General features: G+C 32.4%; 3 protein-coding genes across 3 annotated transcripts; 2 read left to right on the forward strand and 1 right to left on the reverse strand.

Moving 5' to 3' along the window:
• The first annotated feature begins 822 nt into the window (after positions 1 to 822).
• On the forward strand, positions 823 to 8584 carry LOC123694372 (palmitoyl-protein thioesterase 1). Its single transcript, XM_045639794.1, has 6 exons — positions 823 to 981; positions 1086 to 1184; positions 2743 to 2980; positions 3353 to 3517; positions 6754 to 7030; positions 8051 to 8584. Exons 2-6 carry the CDS (start codon positions 1103 to 1105, stop codon positions 8174 to 8176), a joined length of 888 nt encoding a protein of 295 aa, XP_045495750.1. The 5' UTR covers positions 823 to 981; positions 1086 to 1102; the 3' UTR covers positions 8177 to 8584.
• Positions 8585 to 9571: 987 nt separating this feature from the next.
• LOC123694574 lies at positions 9572 to 12797 on the reverse strand. Its single transcript, XM_045640040.1, has 6 exons — positions 12684 to 12797; positions 12235 to 12400; positions 11838 to 11950; positions 11456 to 11548; positions 10960 to 11090; positions 9572 to 9770 (listed from the first exon to the last, which is right to left on the reverse strand). The coding sequence occupies exons 1-6, from the start codon at positions 12795 to 12797 to the stop codon at positions 9575 to 9577; spliced, it is 813 nt and encodes a 270-aa protein (XP_045495996.1). The 3' UTR covers positions 9572 to 9574.
• Positions 12798 to 12918: 121 nt separating this feature from the next.
• Positions 12919 to 13779, forward strand: LOC123694575. Its single transcript, XM_045640041.1, has 2 exons — positions 12919 to 13097; positions 13202 to 13779. The coding sequence occupies exons 1-2, from the start codon at positions 13073 to 13075 to the stop codon at positions 13777 to 13779; spliced, it is 603 nt and encodes a 200-aa protein (XP_045495997.1). The 5' UTR covers positions 12919 to 13072.
• Positions 13780 to 18717: the final 4938 nt, after the last annotated feature.

Below are 18717 nucleotides of genomic sequence, written 5' to 3' on the forward strand. Positions count from 1 at the left end.
TCTTTAATAATAAATCAAACCATAATAATAATGTTTTAAAAATGGTAAAAAATATTAAGAAATAATTAATAATTTAAAATGATAATATAATAAATAATATTAATAATTTTTTTATTTAATTTTATCCATTCTACTATCAAAATCTTCAAAATCAATTTAGCGGTTCAGAAAATATATCGTAACATTACATACTTTACATTTACATTCGCATTCATAATATTAGAAAGTGTATCATACAAAACACACCACAAATATATTAATAATACATTTTTAAAAGAGTTTTAAATTTTAAGTTAAATAAATAATTTGTTAAAATATAGTTCTTCTAGTAAACTTTATATCGAGTACAGCGTTGGTCAGGTCACATCACTACGATCACGGGGCGGCAGTGAGGCGCGCGAGCAAGCATGCGCGTGTCCGCCTCTCACCTACCCTTCACCCCCGCGATGCTAGATTTATTTTCATAAAAATAAGTATAACAATCGACTTACTGATGGAATGTGATAGTGGATTTCAATTTTGTGTATTTTCTAGTATCGTTTTTGCAAGATAGAACAGCACATTTCACCATGTTTATTCGTAATATGAAAAAAAATCCAGAGCAACGCACTTCGTGAGCACTCAACCACGACTGCGAGCGCTCGCGGCGGGAACGTCGTGTTGTTCCCACCTGTGCCTACTGTTCCCACTTGGTTGTTCGCACTCTATAGATAGTATATATACTCTAAGGTACCTACGGTGGGAATACGGATTCAAAATTGACAGTTATTGAAAATTGCCATGTTGACATTGACATGTTTGGCAAATTGTTATTGACATTTGACGTCATTCAGTTTGTTTTGATTTCGATAGAAGTAGTGTTTTCTGTTCTTTAAATATTTGCAAGTTAATTGGCACAATATTGATCCTGAGAAACATTTACACGCCTACAAGAAAACTAATTACATTGAATTTAATACGCACCGGCTGCTGTTTACGTAGGTATGTTATGATAATTAAATAAAATATAGCCGGTAATAAATTAATTTAAGTATTCTGTTTATTTAATTAGCTGGACGTAAAAAATTGTTTATTTGTGTTTTCAGAGAATAATTGCACTAAAATGTGGACGAAAATACTTTTATTATTTTTAATAAAAAGTATTACTGCAGACCCTACACCGATCGTGCTATGGCATGGAATGGGTATGTTTTTTTTTACAATGTTCCATTTTTGAATATTTTTTTTCTTAAATAGTTATCAAATTAATTGTTGATTTGGGTTGGCTTTAGTTAACTTCCGCACGAATTTGTTGGAAATATTTATATTTTTAGTTAGCTAGGTAATGTAAGATTGTAATCCCAAAATATTATCGTTAGGAAACTTGTAGTTTTTTAGTTATTAATTTTTAAAGTTAATAATTTTTTGTGCGAAAAAAGTGCATTTATCCGTTTTGTTGTGCAAAAAAAGCGGACCAAGCCGTTCCATGTTCCATTTCACTGTACTGTGACTTTACGCTGCGGCCGGCGAGTGCCAAAAGCGACTTTAGGGCGATTCCTACTCAAACAAAAAAAAATCTACGTACCTAGGTAGGTTAAAAAACTATTAAACTTTTATTTTTAATATCTAAATAGGTAGCGAGGAGCGAAGCGACGAGCGTGTTAGGTTAACTCTTGAACTGCCGCACGAGCCGAGCGAGCGAAGCGAGCGTGCCGCGGCAGCGGCCGGCGAGTGCCAGAAGCGACTTTAGGGCGATTCCCACTCAAACAAAAAAGACGTGTGGCACTCGGGGACTGCCACGGCAAAGCTATTGTATAGCATGCCTTCAAGCCACACCTCCGTGCCCGTCGAAGTGGGGAGCGTGAGGTTTTTCGTTACGCAATTTCTGGATTCGGTCTCCGCGCTCAAGGCCCGCGATAGTAGCTATGCAATAGCTTAAAAAAATCTACGTAGGTTAAAAAACTATTAAACTTTTATTTTTAATATCCAAATAGGTAGCGAGGAGCGAAGCGACGAGCGTGTTAGGTTAACTCTTGAAATGCCGCACGAGCCGAGCGAGCGAAGCGAGCGTGCCGCGGCAGCGGCCGGCGAGTGCCAGAAGCGACTTTAGGGCGATTCCCACTCAAACAAAAAAGACGTGTGGCACTCGGGGACTGCCACGGCAAAGCTATTGCATAGCATGCCTTCAAGCCACACCTCCGTGCCCGTCGGAGTGGGGAGCGTGAGGTTTTTCGTTACGCAATTTCTGGATTCGGTCTCCGCGCTCAAGGCCCGCGATAGTAGCTATGCAATAGCTTAAAAAAATCTACGTAGGTTAAAAAACTATTAAACTTTTATTTTTAATATCCAAATAGGTAGCGAGGAGCGAAGCGACGAGCGTGTTAGGTTAACTCTTGAAATGCCGCACGAGCCGAGCGAGCGAAGCGAGCGTGCCGCGGCAGCGGCCGGCGAGTGCCAGAAGCGACTTTAGGGCGATTCCCACTCAAATAAAAAACTACGTAGGTTTTCACAACTTGTTTGTTTTTATTTATGTATCGTAAAATTTTTGTTACTATCGTCTAATGCTTAGTTAAAATGATTTTACACCAATTCCATACATTTTGAGGTTAGAATAGGAAAATTGATTTTTCTCCTAAACTATTGGTTTCCTAACTTTCCCCTTTTGGTGGGAGGGTCTCCCCCTCCTCCCCCCCCTCCTCCCCCCACAAAAAACCTATAATACGTGCGGCAGTTATCTAAAGAAACCCCGTTGATTTCTTTTAGGTGATACCTGCTGTTTTTCCTTCAGTTTAGGTTCATTTAAAATATTTCTCCAAGAACAAATTCCAGGAGTGTATGTTCACTCACTTAGGGTTGGGAATTCTACTGTAGAGGATATGGAAAATGGTTACTTTATGTATCCTAACAAACAAGTGGATTATGTTTGCGATAAGATTTCAAAGGATCCAAAATTACAGAATGGTTTCAATGCAATTGGGTTTTCACAAGGATGTCAGTTCTTGTAAGTACAATATCCTAAGCATAATATGTAGTATCTATAATAGCTTACATGTAAGACTAGCATTTAAATTTTTACCAAAAACCTAGTTTGAGATCTTGTTCTCAGTGTGAATATTAAATGAAAAGCTAATCATTAATTAAACTTGTTAACTATGATATTATAAGTAAAAAGATAAATGTGAAAAGTTAAAAGCACTCCAGGAGCAAAACATTAAAATGTAGCCACATTGTCTAGAATTTAATACAATTCTCTGCCACTCATTATCACTAAATCATTTATTTATTAATTTAAAGACTTAGTAGTGTATATTTAATTCCTTTAGTTAAGTTTCTTGGTAATTATATTCTAGCTAAATGTATAAATATATTTCAGCCGAGCAGTAATACAGAGATGCGGTCATAAAATAGGACCCATCAAGAACTTCATAAGCCTCGGAGGACAGCATCAGGGAGTGTATGGTCTACCACACTGCGGTGCTTTGCAGCATCAGAGCTGTGACTATGTTCGGAAACTATTGAACTATGCTGCATATTATAGGTACCTACGTTTTTTTATCAGTGATTGATTTTCTAGTTACATCATTGTGTTCAAACATGTTATAAATTTATAAGAAGCATTTTCTGTGTGAAATTAATCTGCTGCTTATTTTAATTTTTAATGATTAAATGACAGACACTTTTACATCAAAATCTTATAGATTTTCCAGAAGACCATTTTGTAACACTTAGTTATTCTAATTAATAACATAAACCAATAAAGACCATGTATTAGAGTAAAACTCCATATTTAAATATTATATAAAACTAGCGGTCCGCCCTGGCTTGGCCCGTGGTACATATTTACGTTTTCTCTACATAAGAACCATCCTCGTACTTCAAGGAATATAATAAAAAAAGAATTAACGAAATCGGTTCAGCTGTTCTCAAGTTATGCGCTTACCAACACATTTTGGGATTCATTTTTATATTATAGATAGATAGATAGTATAAAACATTCACATGAAGAAGTAAATAACTGTTAGATGTATAATAAATTTACACCCTTATGTAACATGATTTTATTGTCTTAGACTTAGAGAATGTCTTGTTATGCTTATGTATTTAACTACTATTGTTGTATAATAATTTAATTATGTAATAACATTCTTTAGAAACAACAGGGACGCATTTGCGAAGAAAAAAAGGCTAATTCTGCATAATATTATGTAGTGTTTTCTACTGTGTAAATAGGAAATGACCTGATGGTGAACTGTCTAAAATTTTTAATTGAAATTTTGTATTTCCTTAAAAATAATTTCGGTTTAGTTTCGGCATGACATAGTCTTCCTAGGTACTACAAGAAATCTTAATTGTTAGTACTAAATAGAGCATATTATTAATTTATTAAATATATAATAGTTTGATTCATTATTTTGTAACAAACTTGATCGTAAAAATTGACCATGTTTGATTATACCAATAAACATTGATTTTAATAGTATATGTTACCGGAAATGTATGTAATCCGTCATTGTATACAATTCCTAGGAAATGTATGTAATTCCTAAAATCGCACGGAAATGTGTGAAATAAATTATTTTATACACATTGCCTAGGAAATCTATACATTTCCTAAATAGCAATCGGAAATGTATAATGAAATAATATTGGAAGGTACGCGGGTCGATGGGTGAGAATCTCATCAGAATTTTTGGTTTGGATAAGGGGGTGGGTTAGGTTAGGTTCGAGTTTTTTAAAACTACGTAGAAGTAGGAGCCCCACGAAGTGGGGCTCCGTCGGCTCACGACCTCTTTTTGTAGAATTTTGGAAAAAGACGAATTTCGGCATATTACAAAATGCCGGCCGTTTGTAATACGGCAGATTATACAATCCGACTGGGACGTGTACAAGCCTACAAGGGGACAGCGGGACGAGGGGACTGATTAGTGATTACTAACCAAATGAAAATTTGATTTGATTGAATATAAGTTGATTTAAGAAATGTTAATTAGTAAGATAATATGAACATATTATTATTCTTTTACGGTAAGACTGTTACCCGATACAGTGTTTTATTACAGAAATATTTATTTTATACATTTCCTAATACGATATTGGAATTGTATGCAATTCCTAGGAAGATTATACATTTCCTAGGATATCTATGCATTAAATAGTTTATTAAACAATATTTTACACATTTCCTAAATGGTATCGGAATTGTACACATTTCCTAGGATTTGTATACAATTGATTGATTTTATACATTTCCGGTAACATATACATAGAAATGATATTACGGGTTCAATGTCCGTTATATAATCGCGTTTAGATTTTGGTTAGAATCCGGGTCTAGTGAACTAGCTTCAACAAGCGGCTTCGCTTGCGTGATACCAATAAAGGCAAGCCTTTGAGCCTTTACGGTCAATATTAGCTGTTTTTCCACTTACGCATTTATCAAAACATCTTTAAAATAAAAATAAAAAATATTCCCGAATGATAAAAGTTGTGTGAAATATTATAAACAAAGTGGAATTATTCGACTTATTGTTTCTTTATTTGCTGCGATTCAACTCAACAACTATTGACCGAACCTCAACAACTATTTTTAAAATTGTTCCATCTTTAAAAAGTTGAATCTTTTACTCAGTAAAGATAATTTATTTATTCCGTGTCAACCAGCAAAAAGCTGCTAGACGCATGCATTAGTAAGATAATAGTAGGACAGGATTATATACGATTAGGTCGCGGAAGAATTCCAACCAGTACCCGGCGGCCCCATCATTAAAGCGGCTCGACGGAACACAGTGGGGTTTTAGTCGGTAAGAATCCGACATAACCCACGGCTCCTTCCCCGGGGGCCGTGGGTATCTTTGGAAGATTTCCCCACTTAAAAAAAAAAGGATTAGTAAGATTATGTGAAGTACACACAATTGCATAGATCACAGTCTGATTATAGTCAGATTATAGTCATTACGTTTCTGAGAATTCATGTGAAGTTATTTGTAAATATTGTCCTCAACGATAGTCAGGTCAAGCGTACAAGTTTCGTGCAAAGGTTATCTTGTGTTGTTAAATCGAGTCAGTCTGTATCGTAAATAGAAATTGCAGCTTACTAACTTTTATCCATAACTTTTTTGAAGTTATACTTCTTTTGGCGCGATGGAGAAAAATGATGAGAGTGAATTTTTACGATGCGCGCGCACACCGACACCTAAATTTAACAGCATGAAGTTAGTAGGTGGTATGAAAATTGATAACTATGTTCAAGTTGTATAGAAGTATAACTTCTAACGCGTGTACATAAGTACACATACTCTTTTTTTTGTAGTATCCATAAATTGATTTCTTCTGCGTTTTATAAATTAACTATCAATTATCATCATCATCAGCCAAATTTTGCAATATGCCCGAGCACTTGGCAATTTTTTCTGACGTGCCAGTGTTATCAAATTGTTCAATGGTTTCAGCGGATGCTGTTAACATTATAATATGAACCTATAGTTTGAGAATAAGCACCATGAACTATTCTAAGTTGTTATTTCATATTTGTATGAGGTTATCCTAGGAGCACAAAAATATCAGAGCAACTTTTGTCTCCGCAACTATTTTGTCTCTCCCATCAACTCTATGGGCTAGTAAGAAAGTGCGCGCACGTAGCGGCGCAACTCCCCATAGAGTTGATGGGAGAGACAAAATAGTTGCGGAGACAAAAGTTGCTCTTGCGCGCTAGCTCTAAGACTATCGCAATATTTGACCTGATATTATTAAAATATATTCATCTTTTGTTCCCAGTTGGGTTCAAAAATCCCTTGTCCAAGCTACATACTGGCACGACCCTCTCGACGAAGACACGTACAAGTCTCACAGCGAATTCCTAGCAGATATTAACAACGAAAAAACAATCAATACGACTTATATACAAAACTTGAATAATCTAGAATATTTTGTGTTGGTTAAATTCGATGGAGATAGCATAGTGCAGCCAAAGGAAACCGAATGGTTTGGTTTCTATGAGCCTGGGCAAGCGAAGAAATTGATTACTTTACAAGAGTCGGAGTTGTATTTGCAAGTAAGTTTCGTGAATATATTGGGTTCGTTAAAGATTAGTATCTATATGATTAAATTATATTTCAAACCAGGAACGAATTATGGTTACCTTTTACCATAAAAAAAACTTTTCGTTTATATTTTTTTAAATTCGTTCTAGTAGGTACCTAATTACTTAAATGTAGGTATGTGAGCAGGAACTAGTCATCACTACATAGTATAAAACAAAGTCGCTTTCTCTGTCCCTATGTCCCTTTGTATGCTTAAATCTTTAAAACTACGCAACGGATTTTGATGCGGTGTTTTAATAGATAGAGTGATTCAAGAGCAAGGTTTTAGTATGTTATAATTTATTAGGTTTTAGACAAAGCGGGCGAAACCGCGGTCGGTAAGCTATTATTATATGGAATTAGTGTACACGTAAATTTATATTAAGTATATTGCAAATAAATATGACACTGGAAAGTAAACTTTCTGATTATCTAGCGATCGAGTGGTCGTAGGTTGTAATTTTATCTTTACCCGCGGTGAATGTGAAACTATCAGTTTAGTAATTATTATGCTATAGACGTAAACGTACTATTTTTCCTTTATTCTAAGTTATTTTTCAATGATTTTTCGTAAAATGTAAGACTTCAATGTCCTAGGATAAGACATTCTGACATTTTACCTGTTATTTACGAAGGAAAATAACCGATTCTAACGTTTTTTGCGTAGGTATATGTATAAATTTAAAATCAATTTATATATTATAGGTAGTATGTAATAACGTTTTTAAAAAATTTGTAACTTACAATCTTTAAAAATACTAAGAAACATTTTGAAGCGGTTGTTTGAAGTGAAACTTCTTATGGGGCGTGTAAAATTTCAAGGTCGCTTAATGGCAATACTTCTATTTTGGTATCTTTTAATCTGGGGCATAGAAGTTTCACTTCTGACACGTGTGCTCGGCACACACGCACTTTTTTAATTTATATACCTACCTACCTATATATACTGGATCATTATTCGTTTGTACTTAAATTTTTTATACTTTTTCCAGGACCGGCTAGGTTTAAAGAAAATGGACGAGGCTGGTAAATTAGTATTCCTGTCAGTGGACGGCGATCACCTTCGCTTTTCCGAAGATTGGTTCATACAAAATGTTCTCAAACCGTATTTGATTTAAATTCAGTACTCGTTTTAATTGGTATGTAAATTTTAGAATAACTAAAAAAATCCAATAATTTAATAAATAATAATACTGACCTAGTAAATTATAATTATTATTACACTAATAATTTAAAAGTTAATGTATGCTCTCTTTATTATTGGATTCAATTATTATAAAAAAAAAAACTATTTTATATCAGTTTAGTACAAATGAAGATGGAGATTGAACGCTTTATTGGCGAGGTTAGTAATATTTTGTAACACATACAAAGCAGGATTTTAAAATCGGTACAATAAAGGACTTTGTGTTAAAGTTTATAAGACTTAAAATTGAATCTCATATCGTAGATATAAGTATAAATGCAATAATACTACCAAATGTATATCAGTGATATATTATGAACAAATAAAATCGTAATTGTTATAGTTTTTGTTTCAATGCCTGAAAGTATATATCGAAACCTTGACTTCTATTGAGCAGTTTTCCTGCGATTAAGGATAAAAATTAAAAACATAGGCAATTTATAAAAAAAAGAACGCGTGTGCTAAGCACACGTGTCAGGAGTGAAATTACTTTGTCAAGATTCCCAGATATCAAAATCGTCGCCTCACTCCATGACATACGAAGTGACGCTATTGCCATGACGCGACCTTGACATTTTACTCCCAAGAAGTTTCACTAAAAAATAATTTTTTTAACCATATTCAGTAACGTCATAATCCATTGAAATAATTAAATAGCTACTTATATATATTTTTTTTATGCAAATCCTCGTAAGTATTTAAAAGTTAAAACCTTGGCATGTACAAATATAAATAATTTCCAATAGATCGAGGTAAGTCACGCGAATCCATCGTAAAAGGGAAAATGTTCAAGCCAATTTATTTGGGTAGCAGCCAAAACATTGTGCCTATAATATTATATCATTCGATAAGTCGATTGAAAATATATTTTGTGAATTTGCAATGTTACATCGAGCGAATAAATGCTTTATATGTATATTATGTAGCTGTAATTCTTTATTAAAAGGACAATTTAGCTCTTTATATGGTACTTGGCACATATACATACAAACAATATAGGTAAATGAAGTTTGAAATCTAATTAACCTAATTCCAAGATTCTCAACATGTTCACCTTATGGCTTATGTTCACCGACCATCTTTGTCGCAGTATTTTTTACAGACTGCACATAATTAAAAGATTTCTAATTAATTCTTCTTCGCTTATTTGTATATATTGAGTACCTATATTTCAATAAAAGCCTTATTATGTAAAAAAAATTGGATAACCTCAAATCATATAATTTTATTTGCACGATGTTATCTATAAAAATAAACAACACCGCTTTAAGCAAAATATTTATTCACAAACAAAATAAATACAAAAATCAACAAATCTTTCCAAAACAATTTACTCCAACAAATTCTCAAAATCCCGTCCTCGAATCTCCTTATCGCGATCCGTGTGTATGCGTGCGTGTACGTACACACGCACACATCTATTGTGGTCGGAACTTCGTTTTATAAACGGTGCGTTTGGTCCTCTTAATTTGTGCAGTGGAAACTTCACGAGGCAAGACATCATGCAACGTTCTGCTATCTTGAAGCTGGCAATAGAAATAAAAAAATAGTAAGTACGTATGTAAATAAAAAGATGTCGTACAGGGTAAAGGGTATGGTGGGCAGAAATGTATTACTATCCCTAAAAAGTCGTAACAGATCAATGTATGGTCAGCAAAATTAATGTACCAAGAAGGTTGTTTACTAAATTGCTTTTTTAAAAGTAGGTATGTAAGTTTCCTGATATGTATTGTGCTTTTTTGATAGTGTAGTTAGGTATCTCTGAGGTATTTTATCGCTATTGTCATCTTATCACTGTCTAATCATTCAATAAGACGCATAATTCTAGTATTGAATATATTATTAACTTATGGCCGGTCCCAATATCGTAGGTAGGTATCTATCTTCGGTTTGACATACTAACTTAAAGATAGTAAATGTTAGCTATCTTTTGTTTTGGCGTCCCAATAACAGCCAGTAATGGCCGTTCCCAATATATTTTCTATCTTACGATAGGTAGAACCTTACTAGCTATCGGAGATAGCTGATACCTATAACCGTAGTTTGAATATTGGGAACGGCCATAAGTAGATTTTATAACAACTTACAGACACCTGTGCTAAATCATTTGTCATCGTTCAGAGACCTCAGTACCATATAAAATTCATACATCGTCACATACATGCACGTGCAAAGACATATTAATTGTTTTTTTTAACTACTGCTATATTGTACGGTGTATATAATTCGCACAGCTATAACATTGAACGGATATAATTACGCATAAGCACACGCTTTATTGAGAATCGCATATAAATTTTGTTTATGTGTAAAATAGTTATTTTTACCTAAAGAGACAAAAAGGTGCATTACAGTAGGTATTGTTACGGCTAGCTGTTGCTTGTTATGTATTAGGTACGCAAAAATAATAATCACTTGAAGTCTTGACTAAAATATACTATTCAAGTTCTTTAACCCATTGAGCCCCGAGCGGCCCGATCTGACCACCGGACCACGACACAGTAGATTTTCTATTGTGTCTGTCATTCCGGGGGCTGACCGCTGAGTTATTAATATAATGTTGTTTCAACTTTAAAGACGTTCAAATTTATATAAAATACAAACAAATAAATCATTGTCCTAAATGTTTTTTTTAAATACCTAAACGTTAAAAAAATATGATACATTTTATTACGAAACGTATTTTCGTTTCTTTAAGTTACAAAATCAACTTACTCGTACTGGTTAATACAATCCATCCTGATAACATTATAGCCTTGGTCCTGAGCCTGTTCCTTGGATTTCTCAGCTAGCATCACAGCTACTCCTTGGCGACGGTACTCAGGTAGTACTGCGAGCATTTTTATCTGGAAACCAAATGCTAAGCGTAAGTAAGTAGCTAGGGCGTAAGTAAGTATGAAAAAATATATTTTTTTTTTTCATAAAGTTCTATTACAGAGAATATAATATTATACTAGGTTCTATCATCTATGATCCTCTTCCTTTGTTACCAGATGTATTTCAAAATATGTTGGTCATCCATATTTTTACTTACTTACAAGTGATCAGCTTTTTTTCCAATAAGAAACATTTTTTTTTTTTGTTAGTCCGTAGTCCGTACTCGGCATCGAACCTAAGGCCTCTTGGTTCAAATAAAATGCGGTATCTATCCAAAATACCTACAGATGTCTCATGTGGTTTATTAAGATCTTTTTTTTAATAAATGATTTACCTCGAAAATTTTCGGCTGTTTGTAAATGTTCCATAAATTGGGTGTTTCTTGCAATTTCGCAATAAAGTAGAGGAAGTCTTTGGTGTTGGGATCCTAGTTATAAAAACAACGATTATTATAAAAATTGTTTTGTTATTGATTATTACTTTAATTCATAATTTTATAACTAGATATTAAAATAATAAGTAGGTATCTACTTTTATGAACCATACCTAAGTACATGAGTTAAAAACCAATGACTTGTTAAAAATGGCTGTCGTTTTGTCGAATTGTCTAATAATAAATAGAATTTCAATTAATTTTACGGTTTACAATGAATAAGAATTATTGATCCACGACCATATTACAATAATAATAACACTACACTTAGGTAAGTACCTACCTGTCGATAAAATGCATAGTTTCTGAGATTTTTCGGATCAACCGGACTCGAAGCGAAGTTAACACATAGTCCAGCTATTGAGCCGTCTTTAGCTCTTGCATATATTGAATTACCTGTAAATTTGTAAGTACAGTGATTCAAAATATAAAGTACAAAATGAAACGACAAATCTGTCGAATCATTTTGTTAACAACATTTTAAAGAATACAGCAGGTACGCAATCAAGCTTGATCTATTGAATGGAAAAAAGAGTTCGAACCAGATGCCAAAATAGGTATTACCGATTAGATACCAACCAACTTTAATAATTATTATTTATTAATTATTCATTTAGTTTGATCTTTAACTTTACGATGATATTAATTATAACAGGTACCAAGAGAATTAACCATAATACCTTGTTTGAGCAACATAGCAATATATTCATCAATTGCACGATCTTCTTTGAGGTCCATATTCCTGGTTTGTACGAATACATGCTCTGTTAGATAATACTCTTTTATTATATCTATAACTGCATTATGGTCGTCGCTCCTTATTTGTTTTATAGTTAATGGTTCATGCTAAAATGAAATGAGACTAGATAAATTTGCTGGTAAACCGACTCGTTTATTTATCTCCGTCGAATCTTTAAGTTATCACCACTTTCAATTGTAAGGGCAAATCATTTATTTATTTATTTATTCTTTATTGCACACACAAAGTTAGACAAAAGCAGGAAATTATAGGAAGCAATTGGTGGCTTTATTGTTGAACAGCAATTTCTTCCAACCAACCGAAAAAAGAAAAGCAGAAAGTTACAATAAACAATTAGGTAGGTAAGTACATATTAATATAACGTTTTACTTTTTCAGGCTGCAACAAATCCTTTATTCCAAATACATTATGACAATATCTGTATTGGCTCAATTGAAAATCATGTGAGAGAAATTTTAGAATTCGTAGAGATGTTCGAATCATTTTCATATTCTTACAATTAATTTTAATTTTAAATTTAGTCACCAATTTATTATTCTTTCATAATTTGATAGACAATGTCAAGAACGTAATATTCGTGCAGAAATAAAACGAAGATCTTGTATAGAAGACAGATGGAAAATAGTTACCTATAAAACACTTGCCATAGTATTTTTATTACCAGTTTAAAGACTGTGTTAAATTAAGTTTTCCGCTGTTATTGTTATTAAGATTTTCATTACCGAAGCGATATGTGAACGTATTTTGCGCATAGAATCATGTGGTTATTAATATGTTTTCTCGGTAAGAATTGGCTGAAGTCTATACTTACCTAGTAGTAATTTAATCTAATAATTTGTTTTCCTACAATAATTTTTATAAATCTATATATAACGCAAAATTTTCAGGCTTCACGAATCCTCATTATAGTCATGGTTTAAATCTAATTGACGTAACAGTCTCTAATGATAAGGAATCGACGATTTCGCCACAAACCGTTAACATTGAAAAGGAAACAACAGCCACAACTAGCAAAAACATAGATGGCCGAAGATACTGGCTAGTCTCTGGAACACTAGATGATCCACTTCCCCCTAAAAATGCTAACGAAGAGGAAGATGACAAAGATGAAAATATTAAAAGCAAAATTGCGACGCTTGTAGAGCAAACTCTATACGACTCACAGGTTAAAATAAAATCACTTCAAACGATAAAAGATTTTCATAAAGATGATGCTCCGTACAAAGCTGGGTTCATTTTAAGTTTAATAAAGAAGTCTAAGGATGTTCTTAACGAATTGTTTAATGTGGCTATAAGACATAAGGATGATTGGAAAGCTCTGGAACAATTGAAGGTATTTGAACTGATTGTCCATACGAATGTGGATACAACAAATCTTGTAAGACAGTTGGTGGAGGTACATATACAATACATGAATGCGACTCATACGGGTGAGACGAAGAAGCGAGTGGTTTTGTTGAAATAGAGCTAGTTTAATAAATTTAATATATATATACAGTATGATAGCAAATTGTATAGACTATAGACACTGTCTATAGTCTATACAATTTGCTATTTTGTCTATTAGACAGTTTCAAATTCACACTAGGATATCTGGCCTTTAAAAAATAGAAGGTATTTAATGTTATGTACCTATGTGAATTTACATTAATTATACCATCGTTCCTAATTAATATTTTTTTCGCATTAATTGGACCATCTCAGTGCATCCAATTCAATGAAGTTGTGTTCATACTGGATGACCATTGTTTTTTGTTTATATATCTATCTATAACTAAATCATTATTTAGAAAATATTTGAATATCATGAATGATGCATAATAATTTGATTTGATCGTGTTCACACGATATAAGTTTCTTCATAATCTCAACGTGTGTTGGAAAATACTCTACATATTCATAATTATACCCTTTGTCTAAAATAATAGCATATTTTATATTACGCAAACGGCTGGCAAAAACGAACTGAACTAAATTGGATAGAATAAATACATGTAAACTACAAATATAGATTTCGCGTACGAATAACTCTTCCCCAATTTGTATAAAAACCGAGTATCCAAAGCTTTGCATTTCATAAAACAAAAGAGCATAACAATGGAAAAATGGAAACTTTTTTGGCTTAATAAACAATGGAGTCTAGGTGAATGTGAAATAGATATATTTTGAGTGTAGGGCTGACCAGCTCCAAGTGTTTGGGGAATGTAATACTGCGCTGTTTACTACGGCAATATTTATTTACTCTGTTTCACTTCATTTTTTTTCTAATTAAAAAGCCATACCTAATATTATTATGCTCTTTATTTTACAGTATGTGATCTGCGATCTCTTGTTGTCTCAATTCTTTTACTTACACAGAGAAAGTAAAATAAAGAATGACAAATTGACTTACAACTTATTAGTATTTCCCTTAGATGTATTTCCTTATTCATAACCTGATCAATGAACAAGTTTTACTAATAGGTATTATTTTTGTCTTCAATTTACATTTCCAAAAAGCCATGGAGTAATTAAAACTTTCTTGATTTTAGATATAAAATAATAAGATAATAATAGTTTCTAATCATCAGGTTTTCAGGCCAGATACAGAATTTACTTTTATACAGCCCTTAAAATATAATGTCCATTGTACAGTGAAACATAAAAATAGCCCTGTTATTGCTAAATTGATCACTGTTTCGGCAGTTGCTTTATGAATATGAGTTTGGAGTCTAGCCATGTTTAGCGTGGACCTAAAAAACCTAGATACACTTCCGTGAATTCATTTTTTTTTACAGTTTTTTAAATGTTCGCCCGATAAGGAGCATATAGGTATGAGACAATATTATCGATTTAACTTATGCCGGTTTAAGTGTAACTAATTAGTATAAATTTGGCATATTTTTAGGTAATAATACTTAAGTAGTTACACTTTGGATGTGTGGTTTTACATTCATCGTAAATTATAACAAAAATAACATGCTCTTTCTCGTCACTAAAATAATACAGTTTACCTCTCGACTCTCGTAGTAGGTAATCTTATTCCCACCTCAAGCTGTGTTACGTAGAAAATACATGGGTTTTTGGATAAATATGTGTAATGTGATATAATTGCAATATGTAATATGATTTAACAATGAAATGCCAAAATATTTGAATTTACATCAATGTTTTATTTCCGTGTATGTGAACATATTTCAGTGGCTATCATTCGGCTTCGTGGACAGAATACTGCCGAAAAGCGGTCGTGTAGCGAACCGTTTTGATACTATGTTACGGAAACGATTTCATTAAATAGCATAGGAATATTTGTTAAACTTTACTTGTTAGCGAAAAGGGAAACATTGTGGCAAAACTGCTAGTCGTGTGAGCATTTACCAGAGTAATAGTCTCTCGTAAATAGTCTCTAGTCTCTAGACTAGAGTAATTACTAGATATTGTTTTATAGTTAATTTTATGGCTACCTAATTCCAAAATATGTATACCTACAAAATAATAATATAAGTGAAGCATTTATCCAGTAAACATTTAAAAACGGGGAAATTATTCGAATGATAGCACATAATAAATAATATTACATATATCGTTTACGCAACAACGACCGATTAGATCTGAATGAAATTTGCACAGATATTATTTAGCTGAATTTTTAAACAGGCTGCGCACATTTGATCCAACCCCGAATGTGGTATCTACATTTAAAACGCTAAGCACAAGTATCAAGCCTGTTCCTTCACACAGCACTGTCCAGCGACTTGGGCAGTTTCTTTCATTCGAGAATTCACAACTAATTGTGGCATTAAACAATAGAACCTCTTAGAGATACAAGTAACGCGTCCATTGTTCGTTTATATGAACATTTCGAAATTGCGCGGAACGCCATATTTTAAGTTACTACTTAAAAATACGGGTAAGTATGATGTTTGGAACAATGCTTTTGAGGAATATGAAGATTGGTTGTGAATAAGAGTTGTCCGTCCGTCCATTAGTATTATAAGAAAAGATATTCAAAATTCTCTATTCGTTATTGTTCGGACTAAGTGTGTGTAAATTGAAATATTAGGTAATTATAACGACAACATTATTTCCATTTTGATGCTTGTAAAAATAATTACTATCTACTTTGTTAAAAATTCCTGGCAAGGTGAGTAGGTTGGTATGTAAAAACCTAGTGCTGCTCTTTATAATAGATACCTATAACGTGCTTTGTAGTGTTCAAGTAGGGATCAACAACACAAACATAATAACATAATAAACAAACAAAAATAGAAATTGAAGTGTTAAATAAATTAATAAAATTATTAAAAAATTACATATTTCGTGGAAATGCATGTCGTGTCTGGTGTGGCCATGATTTCTCTCGAAAAACTTAGGTAACTACTACTAAGTAAGTTCATAATTTATTTGGTTTAGTATTATCAAAAAATAAATAAGAATGTCTAAGCTCATAGATTAATTCGTTTTTCGGCTGTAATGTACCTAACAATAAAAATTAATTTACCTAATCGTGAAATGAGATTACCATTGTTACTGCCAAATAGAGAAGGTTAAATGTAGAAATACAGTAAATACTTGGATATTAAAATAATCTTACAACTGTGATTCAGTTTCAAAAATTGTTCGTGAAATTAGGACTTGTTATTTTTAAATAAATTAGCACCGATTCAAACAACTTATATCATTTCCTACCGTAATCCATCCATCTGTATAATTTGATTCTATAACAATACAATATTCTCATAAAACCAATGTTTATTCAAATAAATATCATAATATTTCTATTGTAGCAATAATCAAATAACAAAGGCCAGCAAAGTAATAATTTTTAATGTTTATTTAATCAAAAGCGGCGAACAAAAGCGGGTTTTAATTAATTAAATTCATTGAATGCTAAAACATCACTTGCCTCTCAATGATTCTCAGACAAAGCTCAAAGTGTATTATTTTATAGACAAATCGAAACTGCGTGAATTTATGTGCTTACATAATATAAAACGAATAACTTGAAAAGGAGCTTTATTTGTATCGAGTTAAAGTTGGATTTACAGCTTTCCATGAGGGCAAATATGTCGTTTTGTAATACTTAGTTAATATAATAGGGGATGGAAGAGGGCGTGTTCGTGGCTCGTCGCAAATATAATCAGGAACAGGGATTGCAATGGAGTCGACATGCATTACCAATAAATATCAATAAACTGTTGGTATATCGATTGTCGCTACTACATGAAATTAAAATTATAAATTATTATCTTTTAAATATTATATTTATTACCTATCTTTAATCTGAATATTTTTATAATACAGATCAATATTAAATATGAATTATTTGTTTTAACCAATAAAGCATCAAAAATTTTAAAGGATATATTGCCGAAAAGTTTTAAAAGATATGTATATAGTCATTCAATCTGGGAATGAGATATTTCATGCGTTTACAAGTACTAGGTACAAAACCATTTAAAATTAAAAGTCAGACCCAAAAATCAAAACTTCTTCTCATCTACATTTTGCTTCTACTTTAGGATTTTTATCACATTAGATGTTTTTTAATAAATTAATCTTAATTATCTATATATACTATAATATAATAAAGAGTCACTTTTTATGCTTGTGGGGGATAATCTTGAAAAATACGATCCGACCATGAAAGTTATTTTACGAACAAAAAGCTCTAAAGAATCAAGAGTGACATTATAGTAGAGCCATTTTAATAGGCAACATTTGACAGTTTAACAAAATTCAACAACGTAACCTAGTAACGACGACATAGAATAACATGATATTTCGTTTTGTTAGAACTGCACATTTGCTTAACTTTTTTCAATTATGATTACATATTTATAATAATAATGACCGATACAAGTAATTTTAAGATTTCATTTTACTGATAAACCATACTAAACATAATAAACAATTTCTGAATTGAAGAACTGACGTCGCTACAATTTTGTGTCAATAAACCTTTTTTTTTTTAAATACCAGAGACGTTACTCTAAAAATCGAAATCTGACATCTAGAATCGAATGCATCGATTACTTGTGAATAAAAATCATCATAAATTAATAAATTCGATTGACAAATGTTTCAAATCCGTATCGATTAATTCACTTTAATCGATATTTTTAAGCAGCCTACCTCTCTTCGAAGATAAAATTGATAGACGTCAAATGTTGCCTATTAAATTGCCTCGACTATAGCTTATCTTATCCAATTATAGGTACTAACTAAACCATACCTAAATAAAGCATATCCATAATATATATTATATAACCAGAAATAATACCACATTGGGTGTTAATTATCTATTTAAGTATTTGTTTGAAATGATATATGTATATTTAGTTTATCATCTGGTTTCCATAACATAAGCGAAAGCTTATTATTGGATCAGATCGTGCCGTGTGTGAAAATTGTCCCGAAATAT

The sequence above is a fragment of the Colias croceus genome, chromosome 9 (genome assembly GCF_905220415.1).
Source record: "Colias croceus chromosome 9, ilColCroc2.1".
NCBI lineage: Eukaryota > Metazoa > Arthropoda > Insecta > Lepidoptera > Pieridae > Colias > Colias croceus.

Excerpts from the sequence above, each read along its gene's own strand:
- LOC123694372 (XM_045639794.1), top strand. The coding sequence starts at position 1,103 with ATGTGGACGAAAATACTTTTATTATTTTTAATAAAAAGTATTACTGCA. Across the intron at positions 2,981-3,352 it reads TCACAAGGATGTCAGTTCTT|CCGAGCAGTAATACAGAGAT; the intron begins GTAAGTACAATA and ends AATATATTTCAG. Across the intron at positions 7,031-8,050 it reads AGTCGGAGTTGTATTTGCAA|GACCGGCTAGGTTTAAAGAA; the intron begins GTAAGTTTCGTG and ends TACTTTTTCCAG.
- LOC123694574 (XM_045640040.1), bottom strand. The coding sequence starts at position 12,797 with ATGATTCGAACATCTCTACGAATTCTAAAATTTCTCTCACATGATTTT. Across the intron at positions 12,401-12,683 it reads ATTTGTTGCAGCCTGAAAAA|CATGAACCATTAACTATAAA; the intron begins GTAAAACGTTAT and ends ATTTCATTTTAG. Across the intron at positions 9,771-10,959 it reads GATTGTATTAACCAGTACGA|CTTCAAGATAGCAGAACGTT; the intron begins GTAAGTTGATTT and ends TTCTATTGCCAG.
- LOC123694575 (XM_045640041.1), top strand. The coding sequence starts at position 13,073 with ATGTGGTTATTAATATGTTTTCTCG. Across the intron at positions 13,098-13,201 it reads GTTATTAATATGTTTTCTCG|GCTTCACGAATCCTCATTAT; the intron begins GTAAGAATTGGC and ends CAAAATTTTCAG.